The sequence below is a fragment of the Erinaceus europaeus genome, chromosome 7, assembly GCF_950295315.1.
Source record: "Erinaceus europaeus chromosome 7, mEriEur2.1, whole genome shotgun sequence".
In the NCBI taxonomy this organism is placed as follows: Eukaryota; Metazoa; Chordata; class Mammalia; order Eulipotyphla; family Erinaceidae; genus Erinaceus; species Erinaceus europaeus.
The window spans coordinates 19,772,628-19,795,632 of record NC_080168.1 but is presented as its reverse complement, the minus strand read 5'-3'; the positions used below and the strand labels follow the sequence as shown (position 1 = coordinate 19,795,632).

Sequence of the window (23,005 nt, the reverse complement as noted above, 5' to 3'; positions counted from 1 at the left end):
GTACACCACATGGGAGTAATATAGCATTGGAGGAAAGCTGGGTACTGTGGCTTCTCTCTTTCTTTCTCTCTCCATCTTTCTCCTTTTTTTTTTATCTAAATATTAATAAAACGTGAAAATGATGAATGAAGGAATACCCCCTGCTTTATTCTCTTTAGTCATTAACTTAAAAGCATTATTTTACCTCTATTAAATCTTAATTCATCTACTTGTGTAATATTACCTTCACAGAACTCTAAAAGTATTAAAAATAAAGGTTGCTGCACTTCTTGCTTTTATTAAAGGTGCTTAAATAATTGAGAAATTATTCACAAGGCACAGTTTGCTGAATTATAATGAACCATTTCCTCAATCCACAGTGTGCTGCTATGTCGCCATTTTTCTGAAAGCAATAAATTTACTAAGAAAAGTTATTTCTCTATGGCAGTGCATACTCATTGATACATGGCACAATGCCTTAATGTCTTAATTGGATTGTTAGGTAGGATTTAAATGATTCACATATGATTGAGACAAAATCTCCTCTTTAAAAACAGCTCAACATGATTCATATTCTGTGATATATTCTAAGAAAACAGGAAAGAATAGAGCAATGACTCTGAAAGCAGATGGCACAAATACTTTAGAAGCTGTTTTGGTACCTATAAATGTAGAACCACCTGGCTGAACAAAGCAAGGAGTGATCATGGTAGCCTTACACGCCATAGCTGTTGGGAATAACTTCTTTTGGAAAATAATCACTCCAATCAGGCTCAGCTCTTTTGAACTTGGTCTGTGAAGGTTGCATGTGTATTCACTTTTAAAATTACATTGGTCTTACATGATGCATTGTATAAAAGTAAAGGACTTTGGTCTTACATGATGCATTGCACAAAAGTAAAGGACTTTGGTCTTACATGATGCATTGCACAAAAGTAAAGGACTTTGGTCTTACATGGTGCATTGCACCAAAGTAAAGGACTTCTCTATCCAGAAGGAGAAGGTGGATAGGAAGAAAAAAATTAGAAAAGTAGAGTAAGGTGGAAATGTTTCTGTTGTCTAGAGATCATCTACTGTGACTGCCTTGCTTAGGCAGACATTTTAAAGGGAATGGGTTTAATGAAACTTAGTTAAAGGGATTCATGGGATCAACAGAATGCAGGAAGTTCTTTACAAAATTGTCATGGTAAGTAGAAAAAGTCATTCCATGGAAACCTCTGCTTTTTGGATATTTCATTTAGATAACATACTATAAGTAAGCATTATTACTGGTCTCCATAGCAGAACTCAAGCCTTGTATTAAACTATTAATGAAGATATGATTTATGCCGAACTCATGACAATCTTTTTTTATATAATTTTTAGGTATAAAATAGAAACACTGACAAGACCATAGGATAAGAGGGGTACAATTCCACACAATTCTCACTACCAGAACTCTGTGTCCCATCCCCTCCTCTGATAGCTTTTCCTATTCTTTATCCCTCTGGAAGTATGGACCCAGGATCATTATAGGGTGCAGAAGGTGGAAGACTTGGATTTTGCTTCCCCACTGAAAATAGGTGCTAACAGGTCTATCCATACCCTTAGCCTGTCTCTCTCTTCCCCTAGTGAAGCAGAACTCTGGGGACATGGGGCTCCAGGACATATTGGTGGGGTCATCTGCCCATGGAACTCCAGTTGGCATCATGGTAACATCTGGGACCTGGTACTGAAAAAGAGTTAAGATATAAATAAAGCCAAACAAATCGTTGACTAATCATGAACCTAAAGGATGGAATATTGCAGATGAAGATATGGGGGGTCTCCATTTTGGGAAAAGCTAGTAGGTCTACTTTAAGTGTATTCTAAGGGACCCATGACTTTACTAGTTTTTGCCAGAGCCTGACATCTGATATGCAGGTGGACCCAAGTTATTGTCTGGGGAGATGATGCCCTAGCTAGAAAAAGGGCTAGAAAACTGGATCAGGAAAGAGAGTAGCTCCCAAATATGGGAAAAGTGTATGAGTATTATTAACTGTAAACCCTATTGATTTGATCTGGGGCCCATATTCAGCATAGGAGCCTATGAAACCTCTTCATTCCTGTAGGTCTGAGCTCGCACTCTGTGGTCACTAGTAGGAATGTTGCAGTTTGCACCATTTCAGAACCCATCTTCCTCAGGTGGTAGAGTACATGACAAAGTCTTTTCTAAGCACTTCTAACATCTATGCAACCCTCATAGCAATTCTGGGCGGTAAACACAATCATTATCTTTATTTTCAAGATGATTTGTAGGGAGTATAAGTAAGCTGGTCAAGGCCACCCAGCTAGTACAACTGCAAAGGAATTTCAAAACTGGGTGATGGACTTCAAAACGGAAAGCTGACCAAAGCAACTGATTGAACGGCCAATCTCTGATCTCAAAGTGGGTCCACGTTGCAGCAAGAATAGCATTGCTGTGATGCCAAACCTAGCCTCCATCACTAAGCCTACTCACCAGCATTTGCATTTTCATGAGATTCTGAGCATTCACACATACACTTCAGTTTGAGAATCAGTTCCCTAAATTCCAGTCTTATACTTCCTCTGGATCTGCTGTGATCTGTTTTATGAGCTGTGTATGAATGTGTAGATATAGTTACAATATATGTTGCTGACGCATGTGGGTTAGAGAGAGGAGCACAGACAAGAGCGTGGGAATAAAGTTCATTAGCTTGTTCTCTAAAACAATGATTTTGCAGTCTCTCAGAAGACAAAAAATCACTAAGGTACTTCTTAATAATACAAATTACTCACTAATCACTTAATCACTGAGTCAGAATTTCCAAGGGGAAGGGCCTAGAAAACTGTATTTTTAAAGCAAAGGACCCTAAGTGACTCTTATTATGAAGAAGACTTGGCAAATTTTACTCTAAGTTTTCCAATCAATAAATAATGAAGACACAAAATTCATACACCAGAGGAACAAAGTAAATCTTGGCTGAAAATACTTCATTATGATGTTGATTTATAGGTGTATCTAAAGGAAGTTGATTGCTCCTGAAATCATTGAAAAAGAGTTTTTCTTTTTCTTTTTTTTTTTTTGCTTCCAGGGTTATTGCTGAGGCTCGGTGCCTACACTATGAATCCACTGCTACTAGAGGCTATTATTTCCTATTTTATTGCCTTGTTGTAGTTGTTATTGTTGTTGTTATAGATGTTGTTGGATATGACAGAGAGAAACAGAGAGAAGTAGAAGACAGAGAGGAGGAGAGAAAGACACCTGCAGACCTGCTTCACCACTTGTGAAGCAACCCTCCTGCAGGTGGGGAGCCGGGGCTCGAACCGTGATCCTTGCTCTGGTCCTTGCACTTGGTGCCACGTGCATTTAACCCACTGTGCTGCCGTCCAATCCACAAAAAAGGAGTTTATCAAGACAAAGGATGATATAGTTCAGGGTTCGCTCAGGACTGATGAGGAAGGAAATTTTCTAGAGTCAAGAATGGGTCTTTTGAAGGTGTATCCTGTTATGGAGATAGATGCTTCAGGGGCTGGGTGGTGGCGCACCTGGTTGAGTGCACATGTTTTCAATGTGCAAGGACCCGGGTTCGAGCCCCCAGTCCTGACCTGCAGCGGGAAAGCTTTGCGAGTGGTGAAGCAGGTATGCAGGTGTCTCTCTGTCTCTCTCCCTCTCGATCTCTCCCTACTCTCTTGATTTCTGGCTGTCTCAATCCAATAAATAAAGATAATTTTAAAAAGAACAATATATGCTTCAGGTCTCAGCAAGCAATCTTCTGATTAAAGTTTGACTTCCTATGTACTTGTGGGGGAAGAAAATATGTCAACTAGGGAACAGGAATGCCTGGTTGAAGTTAGTATTATTATTATTTTTTTTGCTTTTACCAGAGTACTAATCAGCTCTGGTTTATGGTGGTGCAGGAGATTGAACCCAGCACTTCAGAGCCCCAGGCATGAAAGTCTCTTTGCATAACCATTATGCTATCTATCTTAGCCCATATAGTCCCTTTAGGTCATTAAGGAGTGATTCTGAGCTTGCAGAGAGAAGGCATGGTGGAAGTACTTAGCACTGTTCCACGCAAGAAAAACCTACCTGGATAGGACAGCCATGGGCTCTTTCATTTGCAAGTCATTCTCCCATTGGGGAAGGAGATAGAGAAGGAGGGAGACAGACACCTGCAGACCCGCTTCACTGCTTGTGAAGTGACACCCCAGCAGGAGCGGGGGTGGGGTGGTGTAGGGGGGCTCCAACCCGGATCCTTGTGCTGGTGCTTGTGCATCCTACTATGTGTGCTTAACCCAGTGAGTCATCGTTCAGCTCCCTAAGATTAGCTTTTAACACAGGATGACAAAGGAAATATGGCATTCCTCTTCAGCTTGCTGTTAGTATATGTAAGAATTTATGCTGAGAAACTTAATGATGCACGTAGACAAGTAGACTTGCAGGGTCCCGTGGGGTTAAGAGGATGCCCACCTCTCCCAGCACCCTGCCCTCAGCCAGTGGGTCATCTGGTCTTTACTCAGAACTTTAAACTCTCCCAGAAGAACAGATTAGGCAGGCAGAGAGCATATTTGAAGAAGGTAGTTGTGCATATCATTTTTCCATTTCTGTTTTTGCCTCAAATGTTTTAATATTATGAAAAGCAAATTTTGTAAGGTAAGTGAAGCTTGCTATAGTCCTTGGAGGTAATTTAAGTAACTCACAAAAAAAAAAAAAAAGTAGATTCTGGTGTGAGGAAGAGTGGAGGCAGTTCTGTGAGAAGTAGGAATTCACAAAACAGTTTCTTTTTTAAAAAAATGTTTATTTATTCCCTTTTGTTGCCCTTATTATTTTTTATTGTTGTAGTTACTGTTGTTGATGTCATTGTTGTTGGATAGGACAGAGAGAAATGGAGAGAGGAGGGGAAGACAGAGAGGGGGAGAGAAAGATAGACACCTGCAGACCTGCTTCACTGCCTGTGAAGTGACTCCCCTGCAGGTGGGGAGCTGGGGGCTCGAACCGGGGAAAAACAGTTTCTTTACTGCAAAGAAGCCCAAAGGGATATGAGTTCATTAAGTTTTTCATGAATATTCCTTACTTAAATGTAAAAGTGCACCAATAACTATCATAGGCTACATCTTTACAGACAAAAGCACAAAGAAGAAATACATGTGCAGAAATGCACAAAAGCAAAGCATTAGAATTCTGATTCCAAAGAAGGGACCCAAATTTTCCCATCCTAGTAGATTCATTGTGACTTCAGTAATACGGAGTTAGACTTGATTTTTTCTTTAGCTTCTTGAATAACTACTCCTACCTTGAAAATTTCACTGTATTCCAGAGATTGAAAGGACATTAGGATGTTTCCTTTTTTGACTACTATGTCAGCTTTTCTTTCTTTTTTAACCAGATTTTTTTTTTAAGTTTTAATTTTATTTATTTATTTATTTTTTGGGAGGGGTAGAGATAGAGGGATATTGAGAGGGAGAGGGAAGCTAGGAGGGTGGGAAGGAGACAGATAGATAGATAGATAGATAGATAGATAGATAGATAGATAGATAGATAGATAGATAGGAAGGGGAGATAAATTGGGAAAGAGAGGGGCCAGGCAGTGGTGTACCTGGTTAAGTGAACACATTACAGTTTGTAAGGACCTGGGTTCAAGCCCTTGGTCCCCACCTGTATGGGGAAAGCTTCAAAAGTTGTGAAGTGGGGCTGCAAGTGTCTCTCTATCTCCCTCTCCCTTCTCAAGTTCTCTCTGCCTCTATCCAATGATAAGTAAAATAAAAATTAAAATTAAATATTCTTTACAAAAAAAGAGATGAAAAGAGACAGAGACACCTACAGCCCTGATTCATCACTCACGAAGCTTTCCCCCTGCAGGTAGGGACCAGTAGCTGAACCCATGTCCTTGCACACTGTAATGTGTGCACTTAACAAGAAGCACCACCACTTGGCCCCTCTCTATTTCCCCCTTCCTTCTTGTTGTATTTCTGTGTCTCTCTACAATAAATAAATATAAAAATAAAGTTCATTCAACACTTCACTTTCACATGGGATCTCATTGATCACCTCTCTTCAGTATTTAGACTTTCACTATATCACAAGTTCCTCCTTCATCAGCTTATTCTCCCTTTTTCTTCCTTTTTATTTATTTATTTTTCTGTCATCATTATGCCAGACTGAAATTTTCAAATAGACAGAAATACAAATGCAGAGGGAGACCACAGCACTGAAGGAAGTTTTCTTTAGTACAGTGGGGGTGGGCTCAAATCTGGCTCATGCACATGACAAAGCAAGCAAGTCACTCAAATGAGCTATTTTGCCGGTCTTCTTCCCTTTCTATCTTTGGCTCTATGCAAACAACCAAGAGTCAGCATCATCAGCATAACACAAACAATTAACTGACCACCTCTCCCACTCCCACTCCTGTCATGTGGGCTCCCAGGGACACTTGAACTCTCAGAATTACAACTTCTACCCCAAAAGGTTTGTTTATTATAGTCATCAAAGATAACTTCTACTCTCAAAATAAATTGTTGCCATCCATTCTGTATCACTCATAGCTTGCTAAGCCACATTTATTTTAAGTTAGGATGTTTACGCTGACAGAAAAGGAGGAAGAACAATTCAGTCTGGTATCGCACCAGAGGAACTGGGTTTAAACCAAGAAAGTAGGGAAGGAATGCTACCACTTCTGAAGATAGTTAGCAAAGTACAAAGGGGCAACAACAAGTGAAGCACAGAGCAACATATGGAAAGAATGGAGATGTTAAGCACTGAAGAAATGGAAAGGAGGTCCTGCATAGTTGAACACTAAAAGGAAAGGAGAAGTGAAAGGAAGGGAGAGAGGTAGAAAGGGAGCAGGTCACATGGGGCCTTGCTGACTGTGATTCCAATGTCAAGTTTCTGGTTCTTCCTTCACAAAGGAAATGACATCATGGATTTTTGTCTTTTATATTGATATTGAGTTTATTAATTTTTTAAACAGAAACAATAGTTCCAAAGTTTCCAATGTACACACACACACACACACACACACACACACACACACACACTACATAAAAGCATCTCCCTCAAGAGTCATATAATTTGGCACTTTTAAGAAGTCTATCCTATCCTCATAAACATGTCCTGGGCCAGGCAACTAAAAAACTGAAATTCATCTCCATGTTCGTTTTCTCTGCACATGAATACTTCTTGCAAAGTAACCCTCAAAATGTGAGGTTTTCTTTCTTTTCTCTCTTTCTTTTTCTTTTTTGAATGAGTTAAAAAGAAATGTTGCTTGCCAGCAGCACTTGTGTTTCTTAGCACTTTTTAGAACTTGCATCTGCCCAGCTGACACACCCAGATTCCCCGAAGAGCAAGATGCTTCTTGCTCCTCCCTGTGCCTTAGTATTGCCAACTATGGCAAGTATAATCTAAACTTGGTCTACCACCAGGGTAAACTGCTCCTATAGTATTACTGTAGGATGAAACTAAATCTTGAAGTCAGTAAGAACTCATGTATTTGAAGGTACTAAAAATGATAGACAGATATTATGCCCTCTCTACTGCCATTGTGAACTGATCCTGAGTGCCTTACACGTCAATCACAGTAGCATCATGTATTCATGACAATGTTCATTCTGTTGTTTTCATTCTGAAGACAAAAAACATTCTGTTAGCTCACCCAATGCTAACTGCTCCAAACTACCTCACTCTTCAACGACTAATCATTGTGTTTTTGAAATTTTTATTGAGAGTAATAAATTAGGACAGTCATCTTCGGGTGGTTTCATCCTTGCACAGGAATCAGCAGCAGATCCAGGAGCACACTTGTAGTGTTGAGTATTCAGGAATTCCCATCAGGAGTAACAGCATCACTGACCTGAGAAGGAAAACTTTCATATGTAGGTTTGTGAGTCTTACACAATCATAACTTTCTGTACAGTCTAATACTTTAACAAGAAGATTTTCTGAGGAAGTGGCATCTTCTGTGGCTTTTGCTCAAAGTGAAGTCATTGGCTCTTTGCTGTCATTGAGTTTTCTGGAGGTATAACAACTACAACCGGTCTTCCTGTGAGTCAATACTGATGGTGGAGGCTTGACTACTGGTATCTGCAATTCCATAGGACTTTTGGTCTTTGGCAAAGTTGATGAAAACCTAATTGTTCAAGGGAAATAAAGCTATTAGTATCCAGTAAGTCAAATACTGAAACAACGTTGATTCACACATAGAGCACACAATCTCTCTCTTGTCCCACAGCCCCAGGGTGTACCAATGTTACACAGACACACTGGGAAACCAAGTAAAAGGGAAACTAGATTGTATAAGTGTACACACACACACACACACACACACACACACTCGTCCACATTGATTAGATGTCTTTTCTATAGACACTCAAATTTAACTGGGGCTTGAAAATGATAGTTGTGTCTATAGCTATAATTATACTTAAAGCCATATTATAAATCTAAGGGTACAACTGAATTTCTATAACCTCATATCTTTATGATCTGTATCAAAAGTTATCAGTGTAGACAAGGAGCCTGGCCTAAGACATTATCAAATGTCTGTATGATAATGTTAAGAGAAATTTCTCTAGTTTAAAGAATTAATATACTAAATTAACTAGGCATAGAAAATTCACATTAGCATTGTGTTTAGTCAGTCATTCTTTAACAGGCTTGACTCTTCTCACTTTGTTTAAAATCGTTAAATCTACAAGCAAAGATTCATCAAACTATTGAGAGTTTGCTTTTGCCAGACATGGTGCTGCCAGTTGGTTACAAGTCAAAGGTTAAATCTTTTGTGTTGGTAAAAGCATAGCACTCAGTAGTCTTCTAAGGTTTTACTTTCAGACTGATGCTAATGATCAGTGCAACCCAATCAGTTTGGTTGAGTTATACAAAATCGAAAGCGTGCCAAGTTGAATATGGATGATCCATAACACCTCAACTTATTGACTGTAAATGTCATTAAGTTCAGTGATGTGGGGATGGAACATAGCATAATGATTATGCAAAAAGATTTCTGGGCCTGAGACACCACAGACTCCAGGTTCACTTCTCAACATCACCATAAGCCAGAGCTGAGTTGTTCTGGGGGGGAGGGGGAGAGAAAAAAAAAGAACAAGAAAAGGGTAATGATAAGAGTGGAACAAAACAATTCTTTACTTGCCACTTCAATTGCCTGAATTTAGTAGATCTAGCACCAAATTCTCTCTAGATCTCCTCAGAATGTCCTAGTCTAGGAAATCAATCAGGAGATAAGATATTTTTTTATTATTATCTTTATTTATTGGATAGAGACAGCCAGATAAGAGGGAGATAGAGAGGGAGAGAGACACAGAGACACCTGCAGCACTACTTCACCACTCACAAAGCTTTCCTCCTGCAGGAAAGGGGCTTGAACCTGGATCCTTGAGCACTGTAATACATGCGCTCAACCAGGTACGTCACCACCCGGCCCCAGGACATGAGATATTTGAGGCAGTGCAGTGGCTCCTCCACTAGAGTGCACATATCGCCACGCACAAGGACCTGGATCAAGTCCTGGGTCCCCACCTTCGGGGGTGGGGGTGAGAGGGAAGCTTCATAAATGGTGAAGCAGTTCTGCAGATGTTTCTCGACCTCTCTCCTCTATCTCCCTCTGCCCCCTTATTTCTCCCTGCATCTGTTAAAAAGAAAAAGGAAAGAATAAAAAAAAGAGAGAGAAATATTATTTAAAAAAATCTACTGGGGGAACGTTGTGGTACACCTCGCCGAGTGCTGACATTAAAGTGCACAAGGACCCAGGTTCGAGCCTTTAGTCTCCACCTTAACTTCACAAGTGGTGAAGCAGGCTGCAGGTCTCTGTCTCTCTTCTCTATTTCCCCTCCCCTCTCAGTTTCTCTCTGTCTTTATCCAATCATAAGTAAATGAAAATTAAAAAAATATATCTACCAAGGAGAGAGCAAGGAAAGTAATAGACAATGATTTGTCTTACTTTACAAAATCATTTAACCTGATAGGGGCAGATGTCTTGAAGTAGGGACAATTGTTTTTTGTTTTTTTTTCTTCCTCTCCAGTGAGAAATAGTTAATTATTTTCTCATTTTCCCTGTCATTCCCAAATGTAGTTATAAATAAATTCAGCGAAGTTTTTCAGGTGCAATATGAGATATTGCTTCATTTAAAAACAAATTGAATGTCATTAAAAAGAGATAAGCAGAATGTGTAATAATTAATCTGTGACACTGTGACTATGAATCATGATAAGCTGCTCACCTCTTCCAGAGTAGTCTGGCTTACTAAGAAGTTTGTGATGTTTAAAGCGGTCTTGTTAGTTTCTAGCAGATCAAAAATATTTGCTACTCCTCCTGCAGTGACTGGTACATGATACTCGAGCATGCTGAGGTGCTGATCCTATAAGAACCAGAAGGGGAGGGGGAAGCTTACTTGGCCATATCAGATAATAGTAACTTAATCAGACATAACATGGTCCAGAATTATGGAAAATACTAAAGTCTATGCCACTGAAAATGATGCTGCAGTGTTAGCAGTGGGTCTGGTTTGTGAACCCAATAGCTTGGAACAAGGAGATGAAAGGTTTCATAAATTCCAAAGGGAAAATACAAAGTTAGTACAAATTTCAAAGCATTCTACATCCATGTGCAAGCGTCAAGTCATGACGGTCTTGCCTAGAACATCTATTCTGGACTGATCTTTCACAACTCTCATGAAGCCTCTCAGGTATCCCTCTTGAAAATTTCGTTCCTGTGCTAGTCCCCCACCACCGCTACCACAAGCGTTAGAGACTGGCTGTTCAGCATAAAGATGGCAGGTTTCAAAGGCATTGTTTAGGAGAAACTTCAAAGGTGTTGCATTGATTCTCAACCTACCTGCATATTCTCTCCAGTGTCTCTACTTTAATCTATAATAACATCAGTTACTAAGTGAAGTATTCCAAACACCTGGCTTTTTTTTTCCTGCCTACTTCATCAAGTCCTAGCATATCCTGTTTATTTTCCCTGTAAAATAACTTTCATATGTAGAGTTTGTTGTTAGTTTGTCCTATTCGTACTTAGTGTTTCTCATTCCTCATTGGAGTTCAACAACAACATCTCCAGAAGCCTAGAAGCCATACACACATATTCTGAAAAGAAAAGCAGCTAGGACAATATTTTGTTAGTGCTAGTTTAACCAGTATGCTTTTGTACTCCAAAATCTACCTCTGTAACCCATATGGGTCAGATCAAGGCTGCGTATCTCAGCCTAGTTTTCAAGACTTCACTTAGGCTTTTGTGTCTTGCCTTGTCACTGTCTTCAGGCTATCTTGTTTTTATCATCAAATTGTTGTTTCCTGTTATCCTGTTATTTCCTTTTTTTGAAGACTTTATTTTTATTTATTTTCCCTTTCATTGTTCATGTTGTTTTATTATTATTGTTATTGATGTCATCATTGTTGGATAGGACAGAGAGAAATGTAGAGAGGAGGGGAAGTGAGAGAGGGGGAGACAAAGATAGACACCCGGAGACCTGCTTCACTGCCTGTGAAGTGACCCCCCCCTGCAGGTGGGGAGCTGGGGGCTCAAACCGGGATCCTTAGACCGGTCCTTGCGCTTCACACCATGTGCACTTAACCTACCACCCAACTCCCTATCCTGTTATTCCTTTTCTGTAGACCTAGAAACCATCAAGCACTCATAAAGAATAATCTGTTTAGGGGGGCTGGGAGGTGGCACATCTGGTTGAGCGCAGATATTACAATGTGCAAGGACCTAGGTTCAAGCCCCTGGTCCCCACATGCAGGAGGAAAGTTTTGCGAGTGGTGAAGTAGTGCTGCAGGCGTCTCTCTGTCTCTCTCCTCTATCATCCTCTTGATTTCTGGCTGTCTCTATCCAATAAAAAAAGATAATAAAACAATTTTACAAAGAATAAACTGTTTAGAAAGAAATCATAGGTGTCCTCAAGTCACACCTCTCCAGAGCCCACCCCACTAGGAAAAGATAGAAATAGGCTGAGGGTATGGATCAACCTATCAATGTCCATGTTCAACGGAGCAGCAATCACAGAAGCCAGACTTTCCACCCTCTGCACCCTATAAAGAATTTTGGCCCATACACCCAGAGGGATAAAGAATAAGGAAGTATCCAGTGGAGGAGATAGGATACGCAACTCTGGTGGTGGGAAATATATGGAATTGTACCCCTGTTATCTTACAATCTTGTTAATCATTATTAAATCACTGACAAAAATAGAAAGAAATCATGGACTCTCAGAGCTTTGGTTCCATATTGAATAGCCTAAGTGACTGTAATCTCATCATTAAACAAGATATTACAACCCAGGAATTTACTGAAAGAGAAACCACTCTAACCGACACTATGTAAAAAAACGTTCTCTAATTTACAGAGTTGATTTTAATTCAGATGACAGGAAATGGGCATTGATAAGAATAAAAGATGGAACTATTTTCTGGAAAAGTTAGCCAACTCTTGGGAGGTTAAAGCAAAGCTACGTTTTAGAAATAAAGATTTGGGTTTTTTTTTTAATGCACTCTATTTTTCTCTCTATTTTTTTATTTTTTTATTATTGGATAGAGACAGGGAGAAATTGAGAGAGGAGGGGGAGGTAGAGAGGTAGAGAAACAGAGACACCTGCATCCCTGCTTTACCACATGGGAAGTTTTCTTCTTGTAGGTGGGGCCCAGGGGCTTGAACCTGGATCCTTGCACACTGTATTTTACTCTCTAAGACCAATTCACATTAACATGGTGCATTACACTTTGTGAAGTATATTTGTGGATATTTTATCATTTAGTTTTAATACCAACTTTGTGAAACAGACGTGTTACTCTAATTTGTAAACCAGGAAAATAGATCCAAGACATTAAATGTCTTGTTGTAATCCAACAGGTAGTACTGAATCTCAGCTCAAATCTTCTGACTTTCCTTCCTTCCTCCCTCCCCCCTCCTTTACTTCCTTCCTTCCTACCTTCCTTCCTTCCTTCCTTCCTACCTTCCTTCCTTCTTTCCTTCCTCTCTTCGTCTCTTCCTTCCATCTTATGAGTTTAAAAAGTTACAAGATAACAAGGGTACAATTCCACATCATTCTCACCACCGGAGTTCTGTGTCCCCATCCCCTCCACTGGAAACCACATTGATTCTTCTAAGGTCACAGATAAGGACTGACTATTATTTCTGTGTCTGTCTGTCTGTCTATCTCTATCTATCTATCTATCTATCTATCTATCTATCTATCTATCTATCTATTTATCTATCTATCTATCATCTATTTATATTTTTGCCCCTTTTTTATTCTAAGTGACATTTTTATTTGTAAGACAAATGGTATAAAATATGGAAGGTTTGATCCTATGATAAGTATTTCTGTACTATGATAAATTTACTTCTCATGCAATTTTAAATAAAAATTTTATTTATTTATAAAATATGGAAGGTTTATAAAGATTAGTATACTAGACTCCAGAAGAATTTCCTTTCCCTCACCTTTTCTCAGGCTTTCTGTTATAATGACCAGACTCCCAAGCCACGAAGTTCATCTCAGATTAGATTTCTTTTCTTTTTTTTTTCTTTTTATTTATTTATGAAAAGAAAACACTGAAAAAACCATAGCATAAGAAGGGTACAACTCCACACAATTCCCGCCACCAGAACTCTGTATTCCATCCCCTCCCTTGATAGCTTTCCTATTCTTTAACCCTCTGAGGTATGGACCCAAGGTCATTGTGGGATGCAGAAGTTGGAAGGTTTGACTTTGTAATTGCTTCCCCGCTGATCTACAAACCCCCCCCCCCCCACCTCTCCATCTGCACTATTCCAGCCTTTAGGTTCGTGATTAGTCAACAATTTGTTTGGCTTTATATGTTAACTTTCTTTTCAGCCATCAGGTTCCAGATGCTAGCATGATGCTAACCAGACTTCCCTGGACAGACAACCCCACCAATGTGTCCTGGAGCTCCTAATCCCCAGAGCTCCGCCCCACTAGGGAAAGAGAGAGACAGGCTGGGAGTATGGATCAACTTGTTTTGTTTTGTTTTTAACCAGACCACTGCTCATCTCTGGTTTATGGTTGTGGTGGGAGAGGAGGGAGGAAGGACTGAACCTGGGACTTTAGAGCCTCAGACACGAGAGTCTGTTTGTATAACCACCACACTATCTCCCCTGCCCTGCCCTGCCCATTTTTTTCTATGGTCTTCTCTTCCTTTTTAAGTCACATCTACACTTATTAATATGAATGTCTTTCCTTTTTTACTCTTCTCTTTCTGGGTCCTGATGGAATTAGAGTTAAGAGCCCTCTAGTTCTCTTCCCCTAACATTTCTCCCTTTCTGGAATATGAGCCAAAATTCTTTTTGGGGTGTAGAAGGTGAGAGTTCTGACTTCTGTAATTGCTTCTCCACTGGATATGGGCATTGGCAGGTTGATCCACACCCCCCAAGATGTTTCCATTTTTTCCGTAGTGGGATATGGCTCTGGAGAGAGATGAAGTTCACTCTCCCCTTCTTCTTCCTTCTTTCCTTCCTTCCTCCCTTCCTCCCTTCCTTCCTTCCTTCCTTCCTTCCTTCCTTCCTTCCTTTCTTTACCATTCTGTACTTTATTTCCTTTTAAAGCCAATATTTTCTTCTATAACTTACCTTTACATCAACAATTGCAACTTTTTCTATCAAGCACATTTGTTCCATGTATGTGCTATGTAAGAGCTCTATATCTATCTATCTATCTATCTATCTATCTATCTATCTATCTATCTATCTTTATGTGCATTCTGTGGATAGGTATACGCAAGATGAAATCAACTGATGCATGCTACCACTAATGGAGGACTTGAAAACTTCATTTCCAAGCACTTCTGCTCTAAGTTACGTTGTACTATCTTTTACTTTTAAGGATTAACAATTATTATCATTATTTACAATATTTATTGGATAGAGACAGAGAGAAATTGAGAGGGGATGGGAAGATAGAGGGAGAGAGAGAGGGAGGGGAGGAGAGAGAGAGAGAGAGAGAGAGACCCACAGCCCTGCTTCAATGCTCATGAAGCTTTCCTTCTGAAGGTGAGGACCAGAGCTTTACATGGTACAATATGTACACATAATTATGTGTACCACTGCCTGGAACCATGGATTTACCTTTTAAATTATGGAAGAAATAGGTGTAATCTATTCAACAGTTACATTCTGGAACTCTGCAATTTTTTTCTAAGAAAAAAGATATCCTTAATCATTAATACATGTCACCCAAAGACATATCATACAACTAATAAACTGGCAACATATATACAGCTCAAAAATAACACAGCAAGGTCCTAAAATCTTTGTGAGAAAGAGAGGTACACAAAAGGACTGTTTAATTTTTAAATAACTACAATATGCATATATGCGTGTGTGTATATAATTAGTTTGATGATTCCCTTTGTACACCAGCTGTGTGTCAAAGTATCATACGCTTCTTGAACTAATAAAGATACTGAGGTTGATAGAGCAGGGGTAGATAGCATAATGGTTACAAAAAGACATGAGGCTCCAAAGATCCAGGTTCAATCCTTCCACACCATCATAAGCCAGAGCTGATTAGTGCTCTGGTTAAAAATAGTAAGAACAACAGTAAAACTTTCAACTTTAATAAAGAGATTAATAATAAAGTTATGATCAACTTGAACATACCAAGAGTTGATTATAATACTAGATTATGACTACAGAGACCAACCAGGATCAAAAGGTGGACCACTTTCTTACTTTTAAGTATGTTTTTGGAAAGTGCAGCTGCATGAACCTTGTGAGGGCTTCCATGCTCACTTTGGTGTTCTTCAGGTGAACCTTGACAGTAAACCCTCGTCCAAACCTTGGAAAAAAGCGCAAAATATAATGTGAATTACATGTTGCTTAAACAGCTGCCCTGGAATTCTAGATAATGAAACAGTATCCAGGCTGACCATCATTGCTTCTTTTCTTATATAAAGACTGTCATTTTGCCATAAAAAGTGTGTTATAAGTGAGAAACAGGACAGGGCCATGATTTTTAACTTATTGCTGCCAGTATATAAAGTTAAACTCTGGATAAAAGCTACGCAAAGGTACATAAAATCTTTCTTTAACATCCATGAATTGGCAATTGATGTCACTTTTTTTAATTAAATAGTTTCTAACTTAAAGCAAACAAGGTCTTAAGAGACAAATTATTGGACGGTTGCTATCAACAGTCACCATTAAAAGCCATAGAGGCTTTAAAAATAAGCTAGTCAATTTAGTAGCTAATGGCTTTCATCAAGAATAGAGTTTGTAAACAAGTCACAATGGATTTTCCGATAACAACATATTCAAAAATCTCTAATTTTTATTGTTTAAATCTTAGTAAAAAAAGTTTAAAAAAATTTAAAATATTAATTAAAATAATTAATTAAAATAAATAAATAATAAAATTAAAAATTAAAAAATCTTAGTTAATATTCATTCTTGTGCTATGTAAGATCTCTATATCCATCCATCCATCTATCTATCTATCTATCTATTTTTATGTGCATTCTGTGGATAGGTATATGCAAGATGAAATCAACTGATTGCTAGTAAGCAAACTACCTGTTAGGCTTTTGTAAGAACTATGATGGAGATGGGACAGGGCGTGGGGCACAGGACTTTGGTGGTGGGTGTGATGATATACACACACACGCAGAAATATTTATAGCTTTGTAAAACACTGCCACGTAACAATATCAAAAGTAGTAAAAAGTCTGCTTTACTTTTTAACTATTTTTTAGGAAAGCTAAGTAGTTGTACAGATAAAGGTATAAAGTAACATCCTGAACTTTGAAGATTACCATGGGTTTGTATAAATATATATGAACTGTCAAATATAAAAACATTAATTTAATAGTATGGCATTTATGCATATTCCCCAACATATTTTTGAAAGGTTTTTAAAGCAGTAAAAATGATGAAAGAAACATATGCGAAATGGCAAATGAACCTGCTTGTTAAGTACTTGTCAAAAACTACTTTGTTATTGAGGAAACTCTTGAAACTGCTTCTTAAGGACATTTTGGCTGTGGATTTTTATTTCTTTTTTAAAGCTTTTAGATTTTTTAGAGTTTAAAACAAAACATACCAACCCTCAGCAAGACAATTTAACATAAAGGCAAGGCAATGAGTAATTCATTCACTCTAGTTTTACTATTCTTGGCAGGAAAGGCAACTGAGGTACTCCCTGAACTCAAAGGGAGGCGAGGATAGTACCATTTGATTGGATTACCCTCCACCATATGTTAAGAAGCACAATCATTCTTCACCTGCTCTTTATGTGCTGCAAAGATCCAATACACTGGAACCTTCCATTCACCATAATGGCTAACCTGGTGCAGAGGGCTTCACATTCTTCCATGCTGAAAAAGAGAACCACATCAGCATTCTAGGTACTAAAGACTGGATTTAAGTTCCTAAGCATATGCTTGACTGGTTCATTACTCCACATTGAACTATTGTTTTCATAGGAGAAAAAAAAAACTTAAAAAGTAGGATAGTAAGCAAACTACCTGTTAGGCTTTTGTAAGAACTATGATGGTGATGGGACTGGGTGTGGGGGCACAGGACTTTGGTGGTGGGTGTGATGATACACACACACACACACACACACACACAGAAATATTTATAGCTTTGTAAAACACTGCTACATAACAATATCAAAAGTAGTAAAAAGTCTGTTTTATTTTTTAACTATTTTTATTACTGACTTAATAGTGATCTACAAAAATATAAGATAACAGGTATAATTCAACATTGTTCATTGTTCCCACCACCAGAGTTCTATGTCCTGATCCCCATCTAGCAGAAACTTTAATAGTTTTCTCAAGGTCACAGATGGATAACAGCAAGAGACTGGCATTTGATGATGGCCCTTTTGGTCACTATAAGGCCACCCCATCGTCTGGGTCCCTAATCAGGGAATCCTGGGATTCCCATATAGATCTGATGGGCCAACACCTCTCTCCGCCATCCAACAGGAACAACACCATAAACCCTCTTGTAGTCCTCTACAGGACCTTGCCCTCAATGTAGAACAAAGGCAGAAAACTGCCCCACTCTCCGAAGGGAGGGTCAACATACTTTGCCACTCAAAGAAGACTGGTCCTGAAATGAGTACAGCCTAGAATGTTCCTAGGTATGACCAGGAATGCAAGCTCACACCAACAGGGGTGCAGAGGTTACACAGGTCCATGTCTATTCATATTCCTTTGCTGAATATGAATAGACATGGGCCTTTGGTCAAATAAGTAAAGTTTACAGTTAATGGTATTTATATACTTTCCCCATATTTGGGAGCTACTCTCTGTTCTGATCTAGCTTTCTAGTCCTATTCCCAACACTGACACAATCTTTCCAGACAATACTTTTAGCTCACTTGCATGTTATCTGTGGGGCTCAGGCAAAAATCAGTAAAGTGATAGGCTCCTTAGAATATACCTAAACTAGACTTCCTAGCTTCTTCCAACATGAAGACCCCAAATCTCATCTGCTATATTATTACCTTTAGATTCCTGATTATTAAATACTTTGTTCTGCTTTATATCTTAATGCTTTTCATCCATAAAATTTAAAATGCTACCATGACTCCAACCTGACTTCCCTGGGCAGACGATCTCACCAATATGTCCCAAAACCCCACCTCTCCAGAGCCCTACCCCACTAGGGAAAGATAGAGACAGGCTGGGGGTATGGATCGACCTGCCAATGCCCATGTCCAGTAGAGAAGCAATTACAGAAACCAGACCTCCCACCTTCTGCACCCCATAAAGATCTTTGGTCCATACTCCCAGAGAGATAACGAATAAGGACCCTTCCAGTGGAGGGGAGGGCATATGAAACTCTGGTGGTGGGAATTATATAAAATTGTACCCCTCTTATCCAACAACCTTGTTGATCATTATTAAATCACTAATAAACTTATTTTTAAAAAATCAAAGCTTCCCGGTGACAGACGTTACAGTCCTGGTGAAACTGGGGTCCACAGTCTTCTGATCATCTTCCCTTACCCCCTCTGGGGATATGGACTAAAATTTAAAACAACAACAACAACAACAAAAAACTTTTAGTTCCTTATGCTGTCTTTTTTTCCTAAAGAGAAAAACAAACCTTTAAAAATATAATTGAAATATCTTCACAGAGGCTTTACTACTATTTATTTTCAAACTAGAGGCTTTCTTCCTTTTCTGGAATCCCTTTCCATCAAACATAATATTTCTTTCAAGTTCGATTCAACATTTATGCTTCCAAAGACTGTTCCCAAAATAATACTATTTCCCACTAAACCTCGCATTTCATTTACTAATGGTTTCGTACTTTTGTAACTGGTGAATCTGTACTTGATTTTCTAAGTTCTATACTTGAAATTTCTACTTGTATAGACAATTTAATGCAAAATTATTTAATGCAAAAATTAATGAGAACTAAATGATTGGTTCTAGAGAACATAATATTCTGAGGCAGAGCCAGAATAAAGACATATCTCTTGATTATAAACAAGGGACAGTTTTCTACATGATAATTATAAAAGAATTAACTTGATACAAAGCCATTCTTACAAGAAATGTAGAGATAAAATGCTTAACAGTATTTTCATTTTACTGATTAGAAGTGCTTACTTTATGGAAGAAGAAGCCTGGCTAGGTGTTCCCAGCTGTGACCATGGAGTGCGAACTCAAACTGACAGGGACTCAGAGCTTACACAGGCTCATGCACTAAATGTGAATATATATGCCTCTAGGGCAGATCGATGGGGTAACCAGTGAATTATATTTATATACTTCCTTGAAGTTTGAGAACTACACTCTGCTCTAGTCCTACTTTCTAGCCCTATTCACAACTCTGGCATCATCTTCCCAGACAATATTTTTAGTCCATCTCCATGTTACCTATCAAGTTTAGGCAAAAATTACTAAAGCCCTGGGCCCCTTGGAACATAACTAAAATAAACTTCCTAGTTTTTTCCCACCCCACGATCCCTACTCTTGCCTACTTGGCTCCTGCTTTTTGGTTTCTGTTTATTAAACACTTTGTCTTGCTTGATATTTTATCACCTTTCAGCCACCATGTTGCAAATGCTACTATGATTCCATCCTGACCTTTGTGGGAAGAGGACCTCACCAATGTGTCTCAGAACCTCAGCTCTCCAGGACCCTACCCTACTAGGGAAAGACAGAAACAGGCTGGGGGTATGGGTCAACCTGCTACTGCCCATGTCCAGCAGAGAAGTTACTACAGAAGCCAGAACTCCCACCTTCTTCACTCCATAAGGGATTCTGGCTCATATATATACCCAGAGTGGGAGAAATGTTAGGGGGAGATGACCAGAGAGCTCTGAACTCCAATTCCATCAGGAACCAGAAAGATAAGAGGGAAAAAAGGACATTTGGAATTATTGAGGGACATTTAGAATTATTAATAGGTGTAGGTTTGACTTAGAAGAGAAGGCAGGATCATAGAAAAAATGAGCAAAAGTGTATAAATATAAACAGATAGTTATAGAAATACTAGTCAACCACATTCGCAATCTTGGGAGAACTACTGCAGTTTCCAATGGGGGGAATGGGGACAGAACTCTGGTGGTGGGAACAGTGTGGAGTTATACCCCTGTTATTCTACAGTTTTGTAAATCAATATTAAATCACTAATAAAATAAAAGAAAAATGGGGCCAGAAGGTGACACACCAGTTAAGTGCACATAGTATTATGCACAAGGACCCAGGCTCGAGACCCCAGCTCCCCAGTTGTGGTGTGATGCTTCCCAAATGGTGAAGCAGGTCTGCAGGTATCTCTCTTTCTTTCTCCCTCTCTCTCTCCTCTCCCCTCTCAATTTCTTTCTGTTTTATCAAATAAAATGATGGGGTGCAGGGGGAGGCCACCAGGAGCAGTGGATTTGTAGGGCCAGCACTGAGACCCAGCAACAACCCTGGTGGAAAAAAAATCATTCAAATTGAGTGACAAAAGTGGGTGACATTTGAATAAAAGACACAAAAGTTTAGATAATAAAAGATCTTACATACTAAACCTAAGAATTCTGAACTTAATGGCATATGCAACAGGAAGTCCTAGAGTTACGAAGGCCATAAACCATACAAATTTTGGCTTAAAAATGCATAGGTTTTGGGGGCCAGATGGTGGTACACCAGATTAAGCATATATAGTACTAAGTGCAAGGACCTGTACAACAATCCAGGTTCGCATCCCCAGGTCCCCATCTGCAGGGGGTATACTTCACAAGCAGTGAAGCAGGACTGCAGGTGTCTCTCTTTCTCTCTCCCTCTCTAAATCCCCCTCCCCTCTCAATTTCTCTATGTCCTATTCAATAAAATGGAAAATATGGCCTCCAGGAGCAGTGGAATGTAATGCAGGCACCGAGACCTGGTAATCTTGGACTAAAAAAAAAAAAAAAATCATAGGTCTTATCCTACTACAAGTGTAAGCTTCTCACCATGAACCTAGCTGCTTTCTCCCTATGACTATAAACAAAATACTTGTAATTCATAGGTGGGCCTTCATTATCAATGTATATTACCTAGGATTATTATTATTATTATTATTATTATTATTTTGCCTTCAGGGTTATTGCTGGAGCTTGGTGCCTGCATGAGGAATCTACTGCTCCTGGCAGATCTCTTTTTTCCATTGTTGTTGCTGTTATTGTTGTTGTTATTGGAAATGACAAAGAGAAATTGAGAGAGGAGGGGAAGGCAGGGGGGCAGAGATAGACACCTGTAGACCTGCTTCACCGCTTGTGCAGAGAACCCCCTACAGGTGGAGAGCCAGAGGCTCAAACTGGGGTCCTTGTGTGGGTCCCGGTACTTTGCACTATGCACTTAAGCTGGTGTGCTACCGCCCAGCCCCCAGATTATCATTTCTCATCTGTCATTCGAAGATGGTGGCATATGCTTTCAAAGGCCCCACACCCAGTTTACCTGTGAGATGTCAGGATAACAGAACACTTATTCTGCACTTCTTCTGAGATGATTTTCCAGAGGTGCCTCTTCGACTTAGGATCCATCCCAGAGCTTGGCTCATCCTTCACAGAGAATTACAAGAGAAATTTATCAAATTAATTAATTTTTGATGAGGTTCTTTACATGAATCACTGTGTTTCATTTGTGTGGAACAGAAATCACTCTGTGAAGCCCTGCGACCAACTTGTTTTATTCTTAATAGACTTGTTTCGGTTGCTGTCAAGAAAAGCTCAAAATTAATCATGTAAAATTGTCAATCTGTTTGAAAAGTGTCTCTGTAAAATAGATTCCCTGCTACTCCACACTTGTCTCTTGTATTTCTCTGGAAAACATTTTGTTTTAATTACTGACAAGGCAGAGTTTTACATTTCAATACTACATTGTCACATATATACTTGAAATGACATCAAAATTGCTACACTATCCCTGACAGCAGACTTGGGGTTGTGGGTGATGATTTACTTTGTGGAGTAGGAAAAAGACAATACATCTTTTTTATTTCGTTAACAAGTTTGAGCTATCTTTTAAGTTTTATGTTATTAATTGAAATTTAATACTCACAGGGAAATAAAAATAAGATCTGAACAAAACTGCCAAGTAGAAAAATACTAAAATGTAATTTAAAGTCAGTGATGTTTTGAAAAGGTGCTCAGTTATAAAAAAAAATAGCAATTAGATAATCTAAATAAGCAGTAATAGATCCTGACAGACAACTTAAAAAAGAAATCATAGGCCAATATTAAATGAAAATTAGAAATATAAATCTTTAATGGGATGTATGTGCATCAGATTGCCAGTGGCTTATTTGAGGTTTACATCTTAGTGATAGAGAGATGGAGAGGGAGGGTGAACTAGAGCATTGTTGTGGCATATGTAATGCTGGGGATCAAACTCCAGAGCCAATGCTTTAAAGCACAATGCCACCAGCTCCTGGGATGCTGTAAGCTTGTTTTTATAGTAAGGGGTTAAATTTAAATTTTAAGGAAGGAATGAATATTAATTTAGGGGTAGGAGAGAGGACATATTGTCACTTGTCTTATTTTTGAACACAAGAGTAAGCATGTACAGTAAATGCATATAGAAGACAACAAA

General features: G+C 38.9%; 1 protein-coding gene across 1 annotated transcript in view; it reads right to left on the bottom strand.

Moving 5' to 3' along the window:
* Window positions 1-7,656: 7,656 nt before the first annotated feature.
* The window catches only part of ABCA12 (ATP binding cassette subfamily A member 12), a 224,964-nt gene continuing 209,615 nt past the window's right edge, over window positions 7,657-23,005 (bottom strand). The window contains exons 49-53 of the mRNA XM_060193951.1: window positions 21,872-21,975; window positions 17,210-17,302; window positions 15,663-15,768; window positions 10,192-10,329; window positions 7,657-8,084 (exon numbers count right to left, since the gene is read on the bottom strand). Of these exons, the coding sequence (XP_060049934.1) occupies window positions 7,983-8,084; window positions 10,192-10,329; window positions 15,663-15,768; window positions 17,210-17,302; window positions 21,872-21,975 (543 nt within the window). The 3' untranslated portion in view covers window positions 7,657-7,982. The remainder of the gene's footprint in view (window positions 8,085-10,191; window positions 10,330-15,662; window positions 15,769-17,209; window positions 17,303-21,871; window positions 21,976-23,005) is intronic.